Source organism: Fulmarus glacialis, unplaced genomic scaffold, assembly GCF_000690835.1.
Source record: "Fulmarus glacialis isolate BGI_N327 unplaced genomic scaffold, ASM69083v1 scaffold30362, whole genome shotgun sequence".
Classification (NCBI taxonomy): domain Eukaryota; kingdom Metazoa; phylum Chordata; class Aves; order Procellariiformes; family Procellariidae; genus Fulmarus; species Fulmarus glacialis.
The window spans coordinates 524-25,508 of record NW_009196585.1 but is presented as its reverse complement, the minus strand read 5'-3'; the positions used below and the strand labels follow the sequence as shown (position 1 = coordinate 25,508).

At 36.5% G+C, this 24,985-nt stretch overlaps 1 protein-coding gene across 1 annotated transcript; it reads left to right on the top strand.

The window, feature by feature from the left end:
* Positions 1-5,065: 5,065 nt before the first annotated feature.
* LOC104072713 (neuroblastoma-amplified sequence-like) lies at positions 5,066-23,973 on the top strand (the record flags this gene model as incomplete). The annotated part of the gene is made up of 9 exons (XM_009572248.1): positions 5,066-5,102; positions 7,264-7,341; positions 8,451-8,498; positions 9,639-9,682; positions 10,096-10,229; positions 11,035-11,168; positions 19,216-19,354; positions 20,169-20,234; positions 23,845-23,973. Coding segments are annotated over 9 exons (809 nt in total), but the record flags the coding sequence as incomplete, so codon positions are not given.
* Between the last annotated feature and the right edge of the window lie 1,012 nt (positions 23,974-24,985).

Sequence of the window (24,985 nt, the reverse complement as noted above, 5' to 3'; positions counted from 1 at the left end):
TGGGCGGCCTGGGGCGGGGGGAGGCCGCCGACCCCCGGGCTGTGGCCTCCAGGGACGCTCACCGGGCTGCCCGCGCCCTCCTGGTGGGCACAAGAGCGGGGAGGGCAGTAGGGGCAAGCACAGCAGGTGTCCCTGCCGGTGTCCTGCCCCTGTCGTGGTCTCGTGTCGCTTAATTCCCGCGTTGGTACCCTTGTTCGTGCCGCCTGGGATGCCTTGAAGTCTTTCTTGCTCGATACCTGTGAACAATGCTTACCGGGTTTTACCGTTGAGCTGATACGAGGGAAGCTGTCATGAAGTCAGGTCTCATCTCCAGAAACAGCTGTACTGAGAGCAGTGGAAGCTGTCCCGGTGAAAACAAGGTCTCTAGCGAGCTTATCTTGCGTGAGGAAAACTAGATCCCTCTCTAGACTTGTATATTAGAATGATTGCGTCGGTATTTTCAGGAGTGAGTTAAAAGGGAGAAGTATATCACTTCGTGTCTACAAGGCACACAAATGGATGCCAAAGCTTAAAAGATCAGAAAACATTGTTCTTGTATTACAAGTTTTTGCTTGCTTCTGTCTATTCTTCTTCATGGGTCAGTGCAAAAGCTGAGAAGCTCTTTCATCTTTGCTTTCTCATCTTTTCCCCTGCAACGTGCTGAGCTAGCATATTCTCTGATTTGGACATAGAGGATGCAAGCAATGTGGTTTTATTTCTTTCTTGTAGTGGCTTTCAAGTCCACTGCAGTTGTTAATGAGTTTCTCACTAAAAGTAGTTTATGGAAGTATTTTAACAAAGTTTTATGCTTAATGAGAACATCTGAACAGAGAAGATGTAAAAACATCACAGGTGGAAGAATGTACCTATTCATAATTACTAAAGCCATTCTCCTAAAAATATGGTTTTGATTATCAGAAAGACTTTTTTTTTTTTTTGTTTCTCTTGATCTGTAAACCATCAGTTGCAGCAACAGGTGTGGGTGTTTGCAAAATACAGTTGCAGTGTTACCAATTACTAACTTTATAGATTGTTCATGTAGGTCAGTAGACAATTGCACCTATTTTTATTTAACTGTGTTTTGAGATATGGTAAATAGTGTTTGTTTCTAGTAACATATGAAAACGATTTACATGTCTGCAAACCATGAGGAGGACTTAGGTGTGGTGACACGAGACTGTGGTTCTACAACTGTATTAAGGGGGCACATTTCTGACAAGTATCCCTTCTCATCTGCTGCCATTAGAATTCTTGAAGTTGTGGGGTAAGTTGATTAAAGAACTGATTAGTCTGAGAAATAATTGTGTTGTTTCATTTCCTTTTGTTGAGTGGTCACCCTAGTACTCATGTAGGTACCAAGGGGGGTGAATAATGTGTCAGTCAAAGCTGAATGAAGTGTGAGACTTCCCTTTAGTGGCAGCGTGTGGGTACGCCAATTTAAAGTGGTTGTGGAATCACAGCCTGAGGGTCTTCATCTGCTCTGATAGTCAGAATTTCTAAGCATCATAGAATTCTGCTTGTCAACTTCAGCAAACGCTACAGGCTATTTCAAACTTGATATTTCTTGCCTGTTTATTTTCAAGATAATTCCCATTTTGAATGGCAGAAATAGGAAGGCTTGAAAATATTGCGCAATGTAGTTTGTTTGGATTTACATCTTTCCTGAAGGCTGTCAGCAGTCAAGGACACTTCAGATAGTCTTTTTACAGTTTTAGTGGGAAATTGATGTACATAGGTGAACAAATTATTTTGTCAGCATGATTCAGTTTTTACCTTAAGGTGCCTTGACAGTGATATTATTTAGATGATTGTGACTTTCTCTTTGGAACATCTGTCTCTTTTAATCCTGGTTTATTCAGACTTTTCAGAAAAAGTCACAAAACACTCCTGCCTTACTTCTTGTAGAGCTGAATGGTTTGGAATGAGTGAGGTGAGGGACAGCAGAAAGGGAAAGGAGGTTGAATGCTGCACTGGGAAATGAAATTAAATGTCGTCTTATGCAGTCATCTAGGGTACAAAGCAAGGCCTTAAAACAAACTTTTCACAGGTCTCTATTGACTTTGTTTTATTTTTCTGTTATCTCATTTGGGATGATTCATTTTTAATTGCGGAGTGCTGAGCACTTACAACTGTAATTATGACCGCTGGAAGATGAATCCTGTGATGAACATGGAAAGTTGTGTTAAATTCAAGACATTGATAAAACTGGCATGGATTTCTGAAGTTGGAACCCCAAATTAGCTTTAATTTTAGTTCTTGTTAGTATTCTCATTGACCTGTATTGAATTTCCCAAGAATAATTTTTTTTTTTTGGAGGGGGAAAATAACAGATATTTGTAAAGGACACATGCAAGGAACTGACAATGCCAGAGAAGAGAGTGGTGTGGAAATCAAGCAGTCTGTGTATCATTCAGTGTAGTGATGTGATTGTATACAATGCACTGTTTGGGAACCCTGAAATATATAACGAGAATAAAAGGAATTACTGAGTAGTTGATCAGTGAAAATATGAACGAGGCAGTGGTTGTGGAAGAGGTTGTAGGGGAGGACTCATGCAGTCATTTTGTAAATACAGGCAGACTGAACTTTTCCTTTTCTCCGGTAGACAAGTACTGCCTATCTTCTGAAATGTATCAAATGTATCACTTGATTCTGTGGGGTTTTTTAATTGCCACGTGATGTTTTGAGATTTCCCCAACAACCTCTTCCGCTGCCCCCCGAAAGTTTGCTGAGTGTGCAACAAAATCCAAACCTGAGTGGGTGTCTTGTCAGCAAGGAAGTTATGTACATTTTATTTCTGGAATGCTCTGGCAAAGGAGAACTTGAAGTTGTTTTCCCAAATGGGAATGAATTAAAAAAGAAATATAGCAGATCTGGTAGCCATTGCTGTTGATGAGGTGATAGGAATATATTATAAAAATTAAAATTCAGGTCTTCAGAGCATAATAGTAAATCAGCTTTGTGAAGGGATTAAGATGTGTGGAATAGGAGCCTGTGGTTTAGACTCAGGGGTGGACACTAAGAATACTCAAAAGAATTCTGAAGAGGTATAAGCAATTTTTGGAAATGTTTTTACTGGGAACTTTTCTTAATCCAAAACTTTAACAAGCTCTGCTTTTAACCTCCCTAGGAAATTGCAGCTCTCCCCGAGGTACTATGATAGCTGTAAAAATTAATTTATACTCTTGCTTATTTTACTGTAATGCCTTATTATTTCCTGATTGATCAACCTGAATTTGGAACATTATCTATTAGTACAGCTATGTTGGCTTCTTCCATGCTGTGAGATGACAGCCTGATTACTTGAAACACTATTTCTGGATTGCAAACTTTGCATAGAAAACTGCTAATCTTTACTTCAATAACTTAAATTTGTGAGCCCAGATATTTTTTTTTTTAACATGGGCATACTCTGGAATTTTGATAAATTTGTATGTCTTTCAGGTTTTGCTGCTCTATAACTTGGAGTGAGAGGTCTGAATATTTCAGTTAACAAGTAATGATCTGCTCTATGTATTCTATAATGAAGGAAGAGGAAATTCATTTATTACCTACTGTAATGCTCAGTTTGTGCTGCTCTAATATTTTCACATGAAAAGTGTAAGCATGAGTGCTTATTGTGAAGATTTGTGTGTGATGCCTTCCTTATTGGTTATCTTTCTTGTCTTCTCAGTTTAATCCCTTTTTCCTACTTTCTTATTGGCAAATAATTTTACCTCTTCTTATAGCTAAGAATATACATCCTATGTTGTTTTGTATTTCTTTTTTCTGTGTTTGGAGAGTGCTTTCATTTATATAGTGAGTGTAGTTTTTCTTCTCTGCCTTAAGTAGAGCAGGACAGCTGGAAAGGCTATGTGAGACGGTTTGGAGTAGAGGTGGTGATCTGAGTGGCTGTATAACCTAGTACAAATTGACGTAAAAAGAGTTTTTTTTTTCTTCAGAAGTTCTTTGTTTTTTGTAATATTTCTGAAACCTTCATGAGCTGTCTTTATGTAGCTTAGCAGTTATATATTAGCATAGTATGTTGGACACCAATTGCTTCGACTTATTCTGGGCATTACAGATCAATCTGGCATTCATTTGGCATAGAAAGAATGATTTATAATACCTTACAGGAGAACATAATCGGAAGTCCATGTCTTTTGTTACTACCCAAAGATCAAGGCAAAGCTGGATCAATAGACAATCTATAGTACGTTTTGTTTATTACATTTTGGCACTTAAAATATTTGGCTTTATAGCCTCTTTTAGCTTATGCAGTTAAATTACTCACTGTATGAAGTTGCGAATAATAGAACATACATAAGGAACTTGTACGCTAGCAGGCAACTTACCTATATTCACTGAGTAAATTTATGAATGTTGTGTTTTAAGTTAAAATGTGTTTCACCATTATTGTAATTGCAGCCAAGAGGCAACAGAAAACATGGTGCATCATTTATCATCACTAGAGCAATTACAGGTAAATATGACTTGTTCTTATGTTCATGACTCATAAGAATGATGTGTGGATTGCTTGTAAAACTTACAATTTCTGCACTTTAGCGTGGCTAGTGTAATGGAAATAGAGGGCAGGATGTGTTTTCAGGAAGATGTTTTCTGATTATCAATATTGCTATGTTATTTTTATGTCATTTTTGTGAGCTTTCTTGTCTCTATTAGCTTATTGGGACAAACTAATAAACCATACATCTAAGAAGTTTAGAAGCTCTGCTGTGTTTTGCAAAATGTTGTTTATGTTTTTTTCTCAACCAGCTCTTGCATTGGGCCGTTTGCTAGTTAGTTCTATAAGGAAGCTTTACATTATGGTCATATTACATTGCCATTCAATGCTTTGTTTATGCAGTAACTGAATTGCATTTTCATCCAGTAGGGATTTCTCTTAGAATTTCCAGAAATGTGTCATGATTTTTTTTGATCTGCCATTTGCATTTACTCTAATATAAGAATTCATTGGCCAAGGGTAGAAGGTTTTTCCCTAAATACCTTTTTCTTTTGTGAGAATTTCTGAGACTCTGTGTGCAGTAAGCTGGAGAGTGTTTTAAAACCACTAGAGATGTAATTTTTGCCTCTTTTTCCATTGTAGGTCCTGCATTGTTTTTGCTTCGATACATCTGGTACAGGTAGGTTTGATGAAAATAGTGCTTAATCTTTTTAATTTGGTAATTTTTTATAGCTTTTTGATTTGATGGAAAGTTATTTTTAATGAGAGTAAAATTGAACACTTGTTTAGAATTGTCCAAGCAATGCTTAGAATATTCTCTTTTCATAAGTTTAAGTTGTAACCACTTCAGTTGCAGCTGAAGCCTATCTAGAAAAGAGGTGGTGTATATTAGTTTGACGTTTTGCTTTTATCAGAAGCCTAAGTAAACTTGCAGTTGGAACATCATCTTTCTCAAAACATATTTGTCCTCCCCGCTCTCAACTGAGATACTGCAAGTGAAGCTGTGTAGTGTTGGTTTTTTTTTTTTTTTTTTTTTTTTTTTTTTTTTCCCCTCCCCTTTTTTCCTTAAGCCTCAATGACAGGTATGATGGCATGGCAGGATTTGCTTCCTAATAATTTGGATTTTTTTTTTTCTTGACAATTCAAACTGCCATACAAAAAGCTTGATAACTAGTTGAGCGACACTCCTGCCATTTATAAATTTAACTTCTGATTCAAAAGGCATGTAAATTGTCCTGGATATATATTGGGGTAAGTACAGTGTTCCTGGAGAATTTCAGCTCTATGGTTATACTACTCTGTTGATGTACTTGGCAGGTTTGAAGATATCAGTTCTCCCTTTTCAGAATCACAGAATCATTAAGGTTGGAAAAGACCTCCAAGATCATTGAGTCCAGCCGTTAACCCAACACCACCATGCCCACTAAACCATGTCCCTAAGCGCCTCATCTACACTTCTTTTAAATACTTCCAGGGATGGTGACTCAACTACTTCCTTGGGCAGCCTGTTCCAAGGCCTGACCACTCTTTCAGTAAAGAAGTTTTTCCTAATGTCCAGTCTAAACCTCCCTTGGCGCAACTTGAGGCCATTTCCTCTCGTCCTATCGCTGGTTACTTGGCAGAAGAGACCAACCCCCACCTCGCTACAACCTCCTTTCAGGTAGTTGTAGAGCGCGATGAGGTCTCCCCTCAGCCTCCTCTTCTCCAGACTTTTTAGGGGTATTCTGTTGGTTTTGAGATATATAGAAAGGGATATTAAAGTGGCTCCCTGTGAAACAATGCTATACTTGAATTCAGCAGGCAATGCTGTTTTCCCTATTGCTGGTGTTCTACTTTATTTTGTGCTGTGTCCCCCCTCCCCTCCCCCCTTTTTTGGGGTGGGGGGTGGTGTTTATGGGCTGCATACCATCATATAAGTCTAGTTGTAAGGATTCAGACAGAATTAACTTATTTTTCTTCCCTCCCTCCAAGTAGTCATATTTAAAGTCTGATTTCTAGCGTTTATAATTGATTCTAACTGCTATTTTTATGTGTTCAGTAAAAGCGTTTGGGAGGGAGCTCGGGAGGCCTCTAGTTTAAAGTCCTGCTAAAAGCAGGGAGAACTTTGAATTTAGACTAAGTTCCTTAGGGCTCTGTCCAGCTAGGTCTTGAAAAGCTTAAAGGATGGAGATCCCAGAGACTCTCTGGGCAGCCTGTTCCAGTGCCTGACTGTCTTTATGGTGAAGAATTCTCTTCCTTATGTCAGCTTGGAACCTCCTCTATTTTAGAATCATAGAATCATTTAGGTTGGAAAGGACCCTTAAGATCATCGAGTCCAACCGTTAACCTAACACTGCCAAGTCAACCAAAGGATTGATCACAGTTTCTCATGCTCTTGCCATGCACCTCACTGGCTCCCATCTTCCTGGTAACCTCCTAGGTATTGGAGAGCTGCTGTTTGGTCCCCCTGAAGCCTTCCCTTCTCCAGGCTAAACAAGTACAATTCCCTCAGCATGTTCTTGTAGGGCAAGTGCTCTAGTCCCCTGACCATCTTGGTGGCCCTCTGGTTTATTGGTGGTGTTCTTGTAATGGGGAGGGCCCAAACTAGCTGCTGACCGGAGTATAAAGAGTGATGAGTAAATAATCAGTTCCCTTAATATGTAGTTTTGTTCTGTTAATACAAACAAGGATGTTGTTAGCCTTCATCGTTGGCAGGGTGCAGTGTTGATTCACGTTTCGTTGCTAAAACCTCCCAGGTGATTGATGGTTACCTTAAAGCTAAGTCGTCTGGCATGTGTATCTCAGGTACTGCTTTTCTTAGGTGTACATTCTGATTTAGCCTAATGTTTTTGTTATTTCAGCCCTGCAAAGTTTTCTTTGCCCACTGGACTAGTTCGTCTAGTTAGTAAGCAGATCAACTGGCACCTAGTACTTGCAAGGTAACCAGCTTACATGGTTTTACGTTTTTGGCAGTAGTGAATGTATTAATGTTTCCCCTCCTCCCCCTGCCATCCCCATTGGTGAGAATGCTGAGTTAATACTATGCTAAAGTCATATTATTCTTTTTGGTCAAGAGAAATACTGGAGGCTTTTACAAGTAGCCTTGGGAAAAAAAGGTTAGTCTGCTACCTAGGGGCTTCCACGCTGCTTCCCTTAATTTAATGCATCTCTCACTCAGGTCTGAATGTCCTTCTACCTTTTGAGGCAAAGTGGCTTGCAGTGCAATCGTTCTCAAACTCAAGTCCTGAATTTGATCAGTTAGAGACCTACTACTTGGCAGGATATGTAATATAAACTGCTTATTTCAAAATTTGTGGAAAGGGAACGCATACCTTCAAGACTTGTCTGCTATTGTATGTTTAGAGGAGAAGTGAGAGTTCCAAGGCTAGAACCAGCTGTTCTGCTGTAATTTTAGCAGCATCAGTGAGATCACTGGCTTTTAAAAATAAGCATAAATATGTACAGCAAAATGGTTCAGTGACGTGAAGGTAGTAGGGAATGTTTTAGTTTATTATGTATTATCGCTGAATATGATCAGTTTTTTCTCTACTGTTGAGAGAAATGGTGATTCTTTGAGGGAAGTGATGATCTCTTTTGATGCACAACGTGCCAGTTGCAATGTTGTATGTTAGGTACAAAGACAGAAGACCTGCTCCTAAGGAGATGACGTAACTTACTGAAGAATGATAGTTGTTTATTCTAGATAAAGCAATACATAGTTTTAGATATTGCTGTTATAAAATTATCTATAGCAAAATTTGATTCTGGCCTCCCCTGCAGCAAGATTTTAGACGTTGTTTCTGTTTTCTTAGTGCTACTAGAAAAGAATGAGAGATACATTTCAGTGACATGAAGGGAATCTTATTATAGCACTGATTTTTTTTTTTTTTTTTTTTTTTGGTATAAAAATTGATATTTCCCAGTTTGTTTTGATTTATGAAAGAGGAAATTTATATTTAACCTTGCAGAAAGCACCTAGAGCTCTGATGCACATTCTGTAAGGACTGGACTTTAAATGAACTTTCACGCCTTTATTTTTCTCTTTCAGCAATGGTAAATTGTTGGCAGTTGTTCAAGACCAATGCGTAGAAATCAGGTAACTTAGTATTATCTATTGCTTCATGACCACAGTTGTGGAGTTCTGAGAAAGTGTTTCTAGTCATTTACTAACAGTACTTTTAAAGATTTTTCTGGGTTTTTTGGGAATGTTATGTGTTGTGAAAGTAATCTATGGAATAATCTTAAAATACATTATCACTTAGAAAGCAGAAGCCTTCTTTTTCTTCTTAGTTCTTGGCCATTCCCCATTTAAAAAAAACAAACCAAACCAAAACACCCCCCCTCAAAACGCTCCACAAATATTAATGTTATAGATAAATTTATGTAAATATCTATCTGTATCTCTCTTTCTCTTTTTTGTTCAAGATGTGAAAGAAAAACAATCAGGATGCAACCCAAATCATGGTCTTTCTAACCTTTGCTTTTCTGTTTCCCTTTAAAGTCATCACGAGCGAATAGAAATTCTTTCCTAAGAAATGGGACAAGGAGCTAGTATTCTGCTTCTCTGTAGAGTAGCTGGCATGCATGATACTTCACCTTATTTTACGAGTAATGTGGATTGCCGTAAAGACTGATGCTTTCCCTTTTTCTTCTGCTCTCTTACAAGCTCTCCTTTGCCAGTTCAGGAACACATTTAGCTGTAGAACGGGTCTTGATTGAGTGTGTTTACTTGCTTCACAAAAATCCATTTGCTAGAAGGTCAGACCTTCTATTTATATGTAAAAGAAGCAAGTGTATGAAAATTGTTCAATCAGAAGTGTGTGAACACCATAAATGTCAGCTTATAGACTATAAAATAAATCTTGTGTTTCAACTGTATTAATGTAACTATATTCTTGCATTGTTTCTAAAATTGTAACCTAGAGAATACTGACTAGGTTTTTTTTTCTCCTGAAGTTACATGCTGAAGTTCTGAAATGTTGCTATTCTATTTTGAACAGCATTACTACTAAATGAGGGATATTAGTATTTATGTGTTGGGAGGAGGGTTTGTAAAATACTATTGTTAGTATTGTAGCTGCCTAAGGGCTACTATCTGCCATTTTGAACAAGTAGTTAAATACATGCAGGCCTTTGAATTGTGCACTTAGAATATTTTTATAGTGTTCTGTTTATTCTGGAAAATTGAATAGTGTTTTTTTCCTTATTTAAATCCATAATGAGTCTTTTTCTGCAGGTCTGCAAAAGATGACTTTGGATCCATAGTTGGAAAATGTCAAGGTATACAATATAGCAACCTCTACATCATTATTTAGTGTCATCAGTGTTTATTATTCATGCATTGCTAAATGGTGATGTCGGTTTACTTTAAAGATAATGTTTTAACTTCTTAAAAGCATTGGGAAGAATCTTTTAATAATTTTGCTTTGTGAATAGTTCCATTGCCCTCCCTCCCCCTCTCTTCATTTCATGATGATTAACATACAAAACCTGAATCTGAAATGACATAATCATTAAAATTAATGGGTTTAGGAGACGTAGCAGGTGTTGGAGGTGGTGGGTTTTTTTTTCTCCTCTGAGATAGGCTTGTAATGATGGTAGACACCCTGCATTTTTTGATGCAATTGACTTTGTGTTTTGTTTAAGGGAATATATTTATATTTCATTTTTTAGTAACTTTCTTCCTTTTTCAGTGCCAAAGGATCCTAACCCTCAGTGGAGGCGAGTGGCGTGGAGTCATGATTGTACGTTACTTGCTTATGCTGAAAGCACTGGAACAGTGAGAGTGTTTGACCTAATGGGTAGCGAGCTTTTGGTCATTTCACCGGTAAGTGCTCTCTTAGATTAAATATGAATGTAGTAGAACTTTTTGTGAGGATAAAAGCTAATTTCCACTCTTTGGCCTTTTTTGAATCATTGCTTACTTTGGTATGAAGGCTTACAGTATGAATACCATGCACAAATGTACCATGAAGTTTATCATATGATTGGATATATTATAGTTAAGCTTAAGTCATGTGTGTAGCACTTTCAAAGCATATAGTTTGTGCTGATGTATCTAGTCAGAAACTTCATCTTTCTTTTCTTTTTCTTAGAAATGTGGTAGATCTGCAGGTACATCAGATTGTGAAAGAATAGAATCACCTACTTAGTTTGCATGCAAATAATTACAATTTGAAGTAGTAGATTACAAATCTGCAGTTTGTATGCAGAATCACTTATAAATCAAGAAATATCACTGAAAGAGCAATATGAGGATTTTTTTTTTTCCTTGGTATGAGAGTAGATAATTGCTATTGGCTTGCCCCACACAATGTATTTTATATTTTGCATATTTAAAGGTAGTATGAAACTAATTTGGGGAGGTGGCTCAAGGTGTTTCCTTAGTATATTGTCTTTGCAGACTTGAAAGTAATAAGATTTCTTTAAAATCAGGATAAAAGGAAGTGTATTTTGTTACTAATACAAACTATGAAACTTTATTTTTTTAATACATTTTTATACAATATAGTAAATTTAACTTCCTAGTTCTTTCAGTAACTAGGACACTTTCTTCTTTTTCTTTTTTTTTTTTTTTTTTTTTTTTTAATCCCCTTTCTCTCTCAATGTCTTGTCTGCATTTTTGGGTAAAGACAGCAAGTTTTCCAGGAGATCTGAGTTATGCTATTGCTGGATTGATCTTTCTGGAATATAAAGCAAGTGCCCAATGGTCAGCTGAACTGCTTGTCGTTAATTATCGTGGAGAACTGAGAAGTTATCTTGTAAGGTAAGCATAAACTTTGACTTGCTTTGAGAAGGCACTGTGAACTTCAAAGGAATTCTTTCCACTCTTTAAAGAAAATAAAACTGAAATAAATTTTTTTTTTTTCCCCCTCCCCCCATACTTAGTGTTGGAACGAATCAAAGCTTTCAAGAAAGTCATAGTTTCAGCTTCAGCAGCCATTATGTCCATGGAATAACTACTGTCATTTATCATCCTCGTCACAGGTAAGCGTTCTGTTTGCTACTTGCCAATAATATGGAAATGATGAACAGAAGTGGCAAAATAAACATTGACGTGTGTTGCATAAGGAGGGGGAGAAAAAAAAAAATCTATTTTAATATTGGTATTTCGTGAATCAGTAATAAGAAGTCATATATCATTGTACCTATGAAAGAAGCCCTAGTTGGTGATCTCACTTTACTAATCGAATAATGAAAATCAAGTTGTGTCCTTTACTGTTTGAGTACCTTGCATAAGCAAAATTTTTTAGAATGTCAGGAATAGTTTCAAAAGATGTTTCCGAATTTGATGGGGATAAGGGCTGATGTATAGTTAATTTGTTTTTTTTTCTGTCTGGCTTTGATTGCTGGACTCCTCGGCCAGCCCATTTTTCCTAGTGTTCTGACTGGAACTGCCAGACTTTGGTATTTGGAGTTGTCTTGTGATGCATTTTCTCTATTAGTAACATATTGGGTACAGATACCAGACTTGAAAGATGGACTAATTGACTGCCTTGCTCTTGAACCAGATGTAGTTGGAATAAGTCCTTGTTAGCCAATTACTTGTGTTTAAAAATGTGTCTACCGTTTTAATATCTACTTGTTATATAGCAGGGTAAACTCAGCAACTTATTTTTCTATTTCTCTTCGGTTGTAGGAATTAAAGTTCCTTCTAGATATTTTTCTTCTATTAGATCTACTAGGATTGAATTTGTCAGCGCAATACGTCATATCACTGTATTGTGAAAAATAGGCTTGGCTATAGAATACCAGAAGAAACTCACTGTTTAAAAACTTGTTCTCATTCTTCAATGTTAAGTGAGCTGTCCTATCTATCTTGGGTTAAAAAATGGTTATTAATGAGAAGTAATGTTCTTCTAGCTTACTACTTTGAGAGATTAATTTTGAGTATGGTTTCTTCTTTCTACCTAGTTCATATCTAGTAATTCCACATAATTAATACTCAGTATACTAAATCTAGAGTTTTGAGGTAGTAGGTGTGGGTTTATGGAGCTTTGCTAGTGCTATCTGACCAGACAACAGAACCTACTCATTCTTTCATTTGAGCAGACCAGGGTTAATGGTTCTAAGCACTTGTTTCCAAAGTTATCTTTTCTGCTCCTAATATTAGGAGGTTGCAACAGTGAGTGTTGCAAAGAATATTGGTTAATATTCAAAGTATGGTCAAATAATTATTCTGATAATATGATAGATGGATGTGCTTGCTTTTCAGTTTTGGTGTGTTTCTGAGCAAATGATGTCCGAACTGTTAAACTCTTTTAATGGATGAACCCATTAACAAGAAAATATGTAGAAAATCAGCTGGTGTAGTTGTCAACCAAACAGTATGGACGTTGCTTTGTGTGTGCTAATGGCAAGTTACAGTGCAATTAAATAGTGCTTAAGAACTTTATATGCTTAATTTTTTCAATTAGCTGTTTAAAAGGTGGTGGTGGGGGGAAGGCAAAAATTTCAAGTTTTGTTTTCCTTCTTTCCTTCCACCTCCAAGAGAAGTAATAGCTTTGATTTTCCTACTATTCTTATAAGAACTTAGGTTAAAGTTTTTAAAACTTGATAATAGTGTGAAGTAAAAGAGCAGAAGACAATGCTGGTTTTGTGCTTAGAACAGTTTATTCAGAATATTAGTAATTAAAGTTATTTTTTATTGAAGCCTATGGCTGGCACAATTTTTTTTTTTTTTTTTGTGGCCTGTATTACATACTTTCTAGGGAGAGAAATGCTCTTTCCTTATGTGAAAAGATGTGGTTATATCTGCTGCTGAAATAATAAGTTTGTGTAATGTGTGTGGCATACACATTCAGGAATTACTTGTTTTTACCATGAAATATTATGACTCCTTCCATGAAAATAAAAAGTCAGGTGGAGTCCCCTGTGATTATAGTATCTCCTGCTATGTGCAGTCAGTTGACTTGCTCAGTAAAGTTGAAAAATAGACACTTGAAAGAATGCGCAATTGGATGGAATGGATGGAAAGCAGAAAGAACTGATATTTTGCTCTTCATGTAGGGAAGTCTTTTCTGTTTTGAATTTACTCTGGTAGAATACTTCTAAATTTGGCGTTAGAGAACTCTCAATTCATGAGCAGAGTCTCTTCCTGAAATTGTCTTGTTATCAGAAAAAAAACCCAGAAGGAGTTGAAGGGGGGCAGTTTTCTTAAATTGTGCATTTCTTGAATTGTAGATACATATGAACACTTTAAAGTTTTCATTTTCAATAATGTGAACTTTGATCACTTAATGTAAGTTCAGCTTTGTCACTTTGTTCTTTCTTGCATTTAATTTAGTTTCAGATGGTGAAGTTACACTGGTCTATTTCCACTGCTTGTAAGCCTTGACTTGCTGCACTCTATATTGCTATGTATTTGCTCATTACCTATTACAGTGCAATTAAATAGTGCTTAAGAACTTAATATGCTTAATTTTTTCAACTAGATGTATGATAATTGCAGAGAGAATATTTCAGCAGGGAATATATCTGAATCTGTAGGAAAACTTGAAACAATAGCTTTGGGAAAAAGTCTAATAATGAGTTTCACTGCTGTTGAAAAGTGTTATATACCTTAATTTAGATGCCTAATATTGGTGTTCTCATGTGATCCAGCCTTCATCTCTGATGGAATTTATGGTGCACTTTAGTTGGCAAAAATGTCTGCTTCAGTGTGAGCTCTCTGTAGGCTCTAATGGAAGGTTCAACACCGTGCTTATTTTGAGTGTCTTGCTTTGGAGCTGAATGTCTTACTTCAGGGTTATCTGCAATTGCTACAGAAAATGTTTGATATTACAGCCTAAAATGTGTGATGGCTATAGGAGATGAAAGGTTTTAGATTCAGTTGCAATTTGCTTGTTGTACCAAAATCGATGAGTGAAGAATTGCATAGAAGTCTCAAGTTTTTCTTGGATGCCTCAATTGAACTTGCTGTTTTTGAGACTGGTATTATGCTTGTTATCTTCAGCCCAACTTCGTAGAAACCTTTGAAATAGAGTACAGTTGAGGTACTGCAAGGGCCGCAACTTTTTTGAGACTGAAGGAACCTCTGGAGATCATCTAATCCATTCCCCTTTACAGCAGGGTCAACAAGAGCAGGTTGCTTGGAGCCGTGTCCCTGCATTCCAAGACCTGCACATCTCTGTCCTCCTGCAGGAGCGTTGTCTGAGTCAAGGCCTCTGATGTTCTGGGGTAGCTGCTCCAGTGGATGCTGGGGACTGAGCCTGGCGATGCATGACCACAGTTGCTGAGAATGTGTACAGCGAGTTTCTGGCCATCGTTTTCTGCAAACTGCTGCACAAAATGCTGCATCTGTTGGCTGTGCTCTAGGCCTGGCACTTACATTAGGTCTTTTTCTAGGACATGTTGAAAGGGTTCCTGACCCTTACTAATCATGAGTCAGCTGGAACAAAAGCTCAAAGCACCCTTTGATGAGGAACAGCTGGTGGACCTTGTAAAAGCTTCTAGAGCTTGCTATCTAGCTCTTCCTGGAAATGGCAGGCATTGTCAAGTTCCTCAAAGGTTTCCCAGGAGTCCTCTGATGATCCACAGAAGTATGTAGAAGATTAAGAGGATCTAGAAATGGAGCCCAGAAACTGCTGCATAAGCTGCTGCATGCTAGCTGTGCTCTGTGTAGAAAACACGTGCAAGAATAAAAATTGTTTAAGACTTTAACATTTTAAGTACTGAAGGATGTTGCATTGATCTTGATGTCCATAACAGTGTGATAGACAAAACTTTCCCTTCTAGGGAGTTACTATTAGGTGTCATATATTAACGTTGCTTTGTGACCCATCTGGAGTGCTATAAAACTACAGCTGATACGGTGTGATTTAAGAACCCAAGTATTTGGCCAGGAAAAGTAACTTTTCACATTACTGGGACAAAAAAAGTTGTTGGCATGGTATCTTCTTCTTCAGACGGAGACTAACTTTAAAAAAAAAAACAAACCACAAAAAACCAACAAAACAGTAAACAGGAAAAAAACCTGTCCTGTTGCTGTTACCACTTTACCTATGAACTTGTTGTTTTGGAGTCATCTACTCTCTAGTCCTGAAAAAATAATTGGTACATAAGGCCAGATCTTTGCTGAGGCTCTCAGGAGTACCTTTCATTTTCTTTTGATGCCAGTTGTGTTATTCATCTTAATAGTTTCTGTCCCTGCTGTTGCATTTTGCTCTCTGAAAAGCTTTTTAGAATTTTTAGTACATGCTGCCATGATGAATTTCTCTGCAGTCCTGGGAGAAGGCTTTTTGTTTTGAGGTTGTGTCTTGTGTGTGTCTAAACTGATATGACATCTTCATTCCAGCTGTCATTGAGTTTCATTTATCCTAAAAGATATTCTGAATTATAAATATGTTGCACTGTATGTGACAGTTTTTTCCAAAATTTGTTTGAAACGATTTATCTTGATGGAATTTTTGAGAGCTCGTCCAGGCAGTTTTGGAGCTACTGCTGTCACTATTATTGACAATTCTTCTCTTGGTCTTTGTGCTACTATTTGTCTCTTAGTCACCTCTGGAACAGTGCAGTCAATTGTAATAGTCACTGCTGCTGTTGAAATTTTTAATTCAGTGGCATGTTGCAATGGAATCTGGAGCTTATGGGAGAATTCAGGTGCCTATGGATGGACAAGACTGTAGATAAATTAATATTCCAGAAGATTATGCCTGCTGTCTCTTGGTTATTAGGAATTGACAGCTGTGTTGTAGCGATTTAATAAAGTTCTTGTTCACTGATTTGTAATTTTTTTTTTTAAAGCTTTCCTCATGGTCAGGCTGTGAAAGAGACACATGTGAAACTTGCTTTCTGTGCTAAAAAAAGTTAGGAAATTAATCACTTTATGTGTAATGATTGACCTTGCCAACATCTTTTAGAGGTTTAAGATGTGATTTCATGTTCACTGATATTAGACGCTGTGCTGATATGTGAGGACCCTAATATGTTTATTTTTGACTAGCTAAAATGGACATAAACTGCATCATGTACAACAGAGTAGATAAATATTTTGCTCTAAATCCTATTTGTTACAAGGAATTTCTTGTGGCGTGCTATGTCTCTGCTGAAAGTTCATTTGTTTGGTAGAGGTATGTGCTGCAAGATACTTTAAAACTTGTTACTTCCTTGTTTTTAAGTGAAGTTCCTCAGAAGAGCTATGTAGTGTGTCTAAAAGACGGCTTTTCTTGGGGGCAGCTTTTATGTTCTTTGATAAGCGGCAGTGTGTCAAGCTTCTCCAGTAGAACAGTTGTAGGCAGAGGAAAATTGCAGAACGGAAACGTCAGGGAGAAGGAAAATAAAAAATACGCAGAAGGGAAACAAACAAATGGATTATTAAGTGTATGACACTTAATCTGTGAAACTTTTCTCTTCTGAGGTGCACTTTTCCCCAGTAATCAGCAGAAAATTTGATATTAAAATATTTTGTGTTCTGAGAACTGCATTGTTTATTGGTGACTGTACCTCACATGTTACTGTTTTCCACGTTTCTGAAGGATTGATGTTCTTCTCTCCATGCCTTCCTCAGTTTAAGTCACTTTCTTCATGAAAGAATAACAAACTGTTCAAGTAGTTTCTAGTGTTTGTTTATGTCCCAAAGTTGAATGAAATTAAACTTTCTATGTTGTCCTCAGTTGCCTGAGTATGGAATTGCTTAAATATTCTGGTTTTCAATGTTTGCCATTCCATTATTGTTATTTCTAACCAACCCCTATAGTCTTTGAGAGTCCTGGTACCAGAGACATCCTCAGATCGAGCTCATGCTTAATATGACTTGCAGAACAAAGTACTCTTATCTAGTATTTTGGGTTAAAGTGGTGTCTTGGTAAGTTCCTCTGAGTTCCTGTCCAAATATTTACTTGAGAACTGTCCAACCAATTGACCGGAATGAACAACCAGTATCAAAACCAAACAGTTGGTGTTGATTGGAAACGGTTAAAATATAAAGCAACTTGGGTTCATTTAAGATGTAAAGTTTGTCACATAAAAGGCTTAATGCAGTCTTATATTACTAGCTTGTTCAGAAAAAGAGGTATGCACTGTAGGAGTTCTTTGGTATTTTAACACCGGGATTGCTGTGCTCACTGAGCAACAATCTCTGTTTAACAAGTAGTATTTATGGTGAAACAACTTCTGTGATCTACACAATGCTGAAGTACAGTCCTCCTTTGCTGCTCTGTCTGTGTTGGAGTTCTCTCATGGATTGTCTAATACGATGCTTTGCTAATCGTTGTCATCTTCATAACACAATGCTTTGCTAAGTAACTATGGGAAAGCTATGACAGGTGAATTTTATGTCTGCTTTTTTCCTATGTTATTGCTACAAAAAATGTATGCTAATTACTCAAGAAGTATGTTTGCTTCCACATGCTCTTCAGGTTACCAGTTTTAAGGAGTCTGAAATATGATCTGCGCTACTCATGCTAGATTTCCTTGACTCTGATAGGAATGTTTGTTCCTTAAATGATAACATGGTTTCTTCTTGTTATGCTACAGCAAGAAACCACTGCGTCATGGATGTTCAGTCAGAAACTTTACATATTCTAAATTTAAACAGCACCTCCTTAAGGGAGAAGTAATTCCTCTTAGCTGTGCTGTGCTTTACTTTCTGATCATAAGAACAATGCAAAATTGCCCATTTTCCTGTTAATTATGATGGTAGACTGAGAGTCTTCTGTTGCTGTTTTTGTGGAAAATGGTGAAAGTGTTTTGCTGTCTTAGGCAACTCTTTATACCACAAAATAACAAAAACTCTTAAGAACCTTAGCAGACTGTAAGCATCCATGGTAGAAGTCATCTTGCTATATGCTTGTGAATAGCGTGAGACCTGGGAATGTTAAATAAGTTTTACTGACCTCTTAAATAGTATTAAATGTGGAAGGAAAAAAAAAAATTTTTTTCTTCTTTTTTTCTTTCAGTTGACTCTTGCAGGAAATGTTTTGAAATACACTCAAATCACAGCTGAGAGCTGTATGAGTGTCAGCCGCTAGGTGGTAGAGCATTTCAAGAGTAATGGAGACTTTGAAAATTGATACAGGAGTGTTCTCAGGGCTGAACTTCTGGCTTTTCCAATCTGTGCCTTTTTTGCAGATACTTTACTTTTCGATGGGTTGTTCACTAAAATGATGCTTCGAAACAAACGTAGACGTCTGTTCTCTACGTTTTCATCAAAGTAATCATCAGTTAAATATAAAACTGCTTGTTAGTAAGGTGGAAGGGCTTCAGGGGAAAATTTTTTGATACATTTTAGCGGGAATCAACAAAAATTGTAAGAATTCCCTCAAAGTTTTTAAAATATGATCTACTGCATGTAACAAAATTATTGCATGCATGTTTATAATTGGTAGAGTGGCTTTAGAAAACAAAATTGAAAAACCTTGACACATTTGGTTCCTCAATAAAAGTGAAATAGCTTTTGTACCACATCTGAATAAATGGAAACCTAATACTTAAACAGAATGACCAGAACATTTTATAACCTTAAGCTTATGAAATTTTTATCGTTCTTTGAGGGTATGGGAGGAACTCAAATTGTAGCCAGACATATTTTCTTTTAGATGTTGGGAATTATGCCTTATTTGGAAAGCTAGAGTTGAGAATGGATAGGGATAAATGCCACAAATAACAAGTGTTGCTCAAGTAATATTTAAGTCTTCTTGTCTGTGAATAAACACACAGAAGTTAAGAGCTTATTGGGGCTGTTAGGAATCTTAATATACTTAATCTTTTTGTTACTGCAAGCAAACTGCTATAGTTCTGGCTTAAGACAATTAAAAAAACATTTATATGGCAGTATATGAAACCATAATATGCCTTTATATATTTTACAGACTTCTACTTGTAGGAGGCTGTGAAAGAGATGAAGATGGAGTATCTAAAGCAACTGGTTGTGGGATATCTGCTTGGAGAGTTCTGTCAGGCTCTCCCCATTATAAACAAGTTACTGGTTATGAAGATGACATTAGAACAGTAAGTATGTTTCCTCATTTTATTGGATGAATATTGTCACTGGCAGAATTATCTAACTGGAAGTTCAATATGAATCTCTTTTTTAAAGAAGAATTTAATGCAATGTTTTGCTGTTTTGTAAGCTATGATGTGAACTTCTAATAAGTTATCTCTCCCCTCCCATAGCTGTCTGTTTTTGCTTTTTCTGTAGTATGATTTGAACTTTCAAGTTCTTGATTACCACTTGTGGTTTAAAAAAAAAAAAAAGACAAATCAGAACAACGAGAAACAACAAAAACTAAAATGTAGTGTGGAAATAGACAAACTCCTTACTTGTGTACTGGGATATGTTACCTGTCTTTGTTGGAAAAATTCCAGTTATTTTTGTGTTTTTATTACTTCATAACAAAAGGCAGCACACCTGAAATAAATGTTTCAGTTTAAGTCTGACTATTGATTTCTTTTGCTTCTGGTAGAAGTAAACGTTTGATTTGGTAACAACTACCGTGTGGATATACTGAAATCAATTTACATTATACTAGGATAAATTCCAGTATTTACTCTTCTATAGGTATTACTTAGTACTAAAAGCGAGCTGTTAATTTCATTGCAAATGGGTAGGGCTTTTCTGTGGCATGATAAATACCTAGTGAAATGGGCAAAGTTATACAAAACGCGTTTTATTATCCTTGCATTATTTTAAAATAGGCAGTCTTAAGGAAGTTTAAAGAATGCTGTGGAGTTGTTTTAGTACTTTAGATATGACTTAGTTTTCGGTGCATAAAACAATGTATGAGATAGTCTTTCATTGTATGATATGTTTCTGTTCTTACAGGCACAGAGAAGAGGATTATTAAGGATTATGAATATAAGATTTTACAGCAGGCGGGGAACAGAACAGGTATTAAGGTCTAGGTCTACCTCAGAAATGTATTTTACTAACATAATTGTCCATTAATGACTGCCTGAGAGACTGATTGAAAGTAGTTTTTAATTTATGCAACTTAGGAATTAACATTTCTATAAAACTTATAAAAAATAATAAGCTTTTAGCATTAATTGGAGTAGCTTGCCATTTATTTGGCTTTTTTAAAAATCCAATTAGTTCATCTGCTGAAGCTTGAATCTTGGGTTTTCAGCATACTGACAGGAACAGGTCTAGAGATGTGGAGTTCGATATTAAATGTAAACTCTTATTCAAAAAGGAACTTGTAAAAAGCCACCTAGTTATTTGTTAATGAATGTAATGATCATAGCATGTTAGGTAGGTTATATATTCTAAAAGAAGAGAGTAGATTGTGACAATGTTTCTCAAGTATACCCTCAAGAGAAAAATAAGAGGAACTCCAAAACCCAGCCTTCTGCACAACCCTACTCCCACTAGAAAACAAACAAAAACCGCATCACCTTACAGCCCAAAATTTTCATACAATGTGGAGAAGAAAAAATGAGTGGATTCAAAGTAATCATTCATGGCTTAGGGCAGACACAAAGACTTAATTTTTACAGTCTGTTACGAGATACTATGGAAACATGTTGCTAAGTAGCTTCAAAGGTTTATTATGGGTCAAACTTCTACTACCAGGATGCATGCGAACCTAATGAAACTGCTGATCAGAATTAACTTGTCCTTAAAAAATGCTGGGTATGGGTCTTGTATTCGCCTCTCCCATGCATGAGTGAGTGTTAAATCTTGAGTGTCATGCTGAGGTGTAGGTGTGTGCTTTCTATGTTTCTAAGGCTTTGCACACAGTGGTTGTGGCTTTCTTCTACATGCCTTAGGAGCTACCCACGCAGTACTGCACCACCTTCTCCTATCCCTTGCCTACTAGTTGTGTGTAGCCTTTGTTTGATTCCTTTTTTTACTCCCCCCCCCCCCCCCCCTTGTGAAAAATTTGTTTTCCCTTCTTTTGTTTTATAAGGAAAGAACAGTAGAGAATCTGTCTACCACCCTCACTCTGTCCTCCTGAGAGGAAAAATGGCTGAAGTTATATGGACTTTGGAAATGACCTTAATAGATTTTTGGGATGTTTAGGTGACTAGTTAAAAGAAGAAATTGCATGCTTGATTGGAAGGGGAAAACAAATCTTTCTGAATCTCTCTCAAGGGTGGAATGGGGAGAGCTTTTATTTCCTTCACTGAAAATATAAAAGAGAAGGCTGAAGTAAACTTTTTTAACTGGAAGGCTAGTACTGGATGTAGCTGTATTAAACTTTAACTTCACTGCACTTGCCAGTACTAAATTTACGAAGAAAAGGAGATATTGTTACTCATCCTTGAATGTTTAATCTGATTTCAGGGGTTATGGTTTAAATATGTGAGGTGTAGTTTATATTCTTAGTGGGAAATTGGCAAGTGTTAAGTTATGACAGACACACCAACTAGAGGACTTGTATATTAGAACTAGCTATATTGGGATTTGATTCTTAGTGTTGCTAACCTAAATGATACTTATAAAATGTGAAGTGCCAACCTGCTGAAGTTTTCAGTATCTTTTTCTGCAGTTCCCTTAAGTTGACAAGCTGTTTACTGAGGCAGCATTGCCTGCTTTGCCAAGGACTGATTAACCTCCATAGATTACAATGCTCGGGTGGTAAATTTGAATGTGTTAGTGGCCGCCGAACACCTAAATTTAACAGCAACAGAATTGTTACTCACTACTGAGTAAATGTATAACCCTTGTTAATATCTGTGATGTATGCCACTGACCATTTATCTTAGTGGGTTATATGTTTTAGCTATATGTTTCTAAGTCCTTTAACAGTCTTCTGTTCTTTGTCCTCTGTGCATGCAACTTGATTTGTAAGGCAAGAATTGCCATTAGTAGGCATGTACAATTCCTTGGCAAACTATAGTAGAGATTGCAGTACTCTAACTGCTTAAGAATATAATCAGAGAATACTTAAGAATTATTTATATTAGAAAAAATTTCATAATTAGTTTAAAAAAACCTTAATAATGCTCTCCTTTTCAATTAAAAACACATTTTAAGCTTGGATTTAAGCAGTGCTCTCAGTAGCTGCAAACCACTGTACAACAGTGAGCAGATTGCTTGATCATCGTTGTTTCTGTGGCATAGCTACAATTTAAAACACCCTAAGAAATAAAATAAAAAGAATAAAAAAAGCAGCCAACCAAATAAACCCTAAAAGAATATTATCTTCAAATAATACCTACCACTAATGTGCTGTTGAAACTCCATTAAAACTTCTTAAACGTATGGATGTCTAGTAACTTTTCTGTACTTCATTTGTGTTGGGGTGTTTTCCAAGAGTGGAGGCGCTGGCTTAAAAATTAATTAGCAGCAGACTTGGACAGTTCTAACATTATTGTAGTATGAATCTTTATTAGGAAGTTTTTAAAAGCGAACTGCAGTAACAAAATGGGATTTTATAAACAGTATAAATTTTGGGAATCTACATCCTGCTGTCTTTCAGTGAAGACTAGACTCTGAGAACTTAATGATCTTTCTGAAAACATGGAAGTTGTGTCGGGGATGGGGGGAATAAATAGAAATTGTGTTTTCAGAAATTGTTATGCGTTGCCAGTGGCACTAAGTTTGAGTCTATATTTAGAGGCTCTTGTCTTATGGAAATAGTGTATAGATCCAGTGTGGGAGTTTGTGAATCCTTAAGGAAATATTTCGTTTGAAGTACATTTTCCTTCTTAAGATATCCAGAGCTGAAGGAAAACTTAATCCAGGAGAATTTTTGTAGCCTTGATGAAGTTTACTTACAGATGTTGAATCATTTCATCTGTATGGACTTAATCAATGTTTGCTATATTGCTGCTTAGTCTATTGTTACTCAAGAGATTGTTAAATTCAGATTCAGTGTCCTGAAATGGACAATGTGCTACTTCAAGATCTCTTCGTCTATGTATCTCTTGTATTCCCCCCCTTTTTTGTTGTGTTTTTTTTTTTTTTTTTTCAATTGTAATAAAGCTTACCCAAAAGTTTACTCCCTGGGAGGAAGAGCTGTACTAAGCTGTGTTTGGGTAACAGTCTTCCTTGGGTGGACCTGAGAGGCAGGACGATAGAAAACTGAGGTTGCTGAATGTTTTCTCTGAACAGATGGTTTGAGAACAACCTGCAGGTCTTCCTCCACATAGCTCTGCATTGCTGTCTGCGCCCTTCTCCTAGGAATGGCACACTTCAAGATTTTATTTGCTGTATGACAATGTGATAGAGAAGTTGACATTCTTAAAGATTTGTTAGTGTTATGGTAGTGTTCTTTATACAGGTTGCTTTTACTCTTCCATGCCACAATTGATATTTTACCTTTATTCTGACTTTTAGCAAAGTGTTTTTGTTTTGTGGGGTTTTTTTTTTTTTTTTAAATTTAAAGCATGTTAAATTTTCTGGATGGAAGATAGTACAATTTTTTTTCCTAAAATATAAAAAATAGTTTGGGCTTTTTTGGGAGGTCTTTTTGGTATGCTTTGATGTGTGTGGGGATTTTTTTGCTTGTTTGTTTGGGGATTTTTTAATTTGCTGACATAATGTTTGGCAGGATGGAGTTTTCAAGATGAATCTTTCTCCTGATGGAGCTCTTCTGGCAGCTATTCATTTCTCAGGAAAACTGACAATCTGGTCTATTCCATCTCTTAGACAACAAGGAGAATGGGACCAAACTGATCAGGTAAGAAGGATGTAGATGTTTAGAAATTTGCAGTATATGTTTTAATCCTCTGGAGATATGTTTTCCTAGGAGATGAGAGTAGTTCAGATAACTGTGCTTTAGCTACATACTGTTTTTCCAGTCAACTCCATATTTTTCAAGAGCCCTATATTAACATTTATAATAGTCTTTCTGTGTTTTAACTATAACCCTTACACTTAAAAAATTAAGAAAAAGAACCAGTTGTGTTGGAATTTTTCATGAGGTGTTCTGGTGCCAAGTAAGTAACACTGGTAGAGGTAGACTGAAACGTTATTTTTAAAATATAAGTGGAGGCCAGCACAGGTAACTTTGTTTGAATGGTTGAAACGAAATTCTGCTGGATGTTTAATGTGCTCTTCTATTCCTCCCTCAAAATTTACCTTACTTTCTGCCAAATAACACTCTAGAATAGTTTGTTCATCAGATTGATATTAGTAAGTCAAATGCTTTCTACAGGAATTGTTTGCAAAACTGAGTTGGGGAACTTAAGTTAGAAATTGCCCAGACACTGGCAAACTTTTACATGACTAGTGTGAATTTAAACACTGGAAACTGAAAACTAATCAGTTTTCAAAGAAAATTCCAAATAACTAATACACTCTCTGGATAAAGATAACACTTTATTTTAATGAGGAAAATATGTCTGCATTTTGAAAATTGACAAATCTGAAATGATGTACGCTAGTATGTGAAGCATTCTGGTTTTATTCCCATTAATTTCTTGACTAATAGGTATGGAAGGGCTTTTCACTTTAAGTACCATGTGTTATGTTCTAAACTTACAAGACATGAACTGACATCAAGCCCAAATAGGGTAATCAGTCAAACGGGATCTTTGGCCACTAGACATAAATGGCACAAATTACCACTGTTTCCTACACAGTATTGATCTCAGGTGGTTTTATTGTATGTAAGTGTGTTTCTTATTAGAAAATTATTGTAGGATGAATATTTGCTGCTTAATAGTAAACAACTATGTTTTAGTGCATGT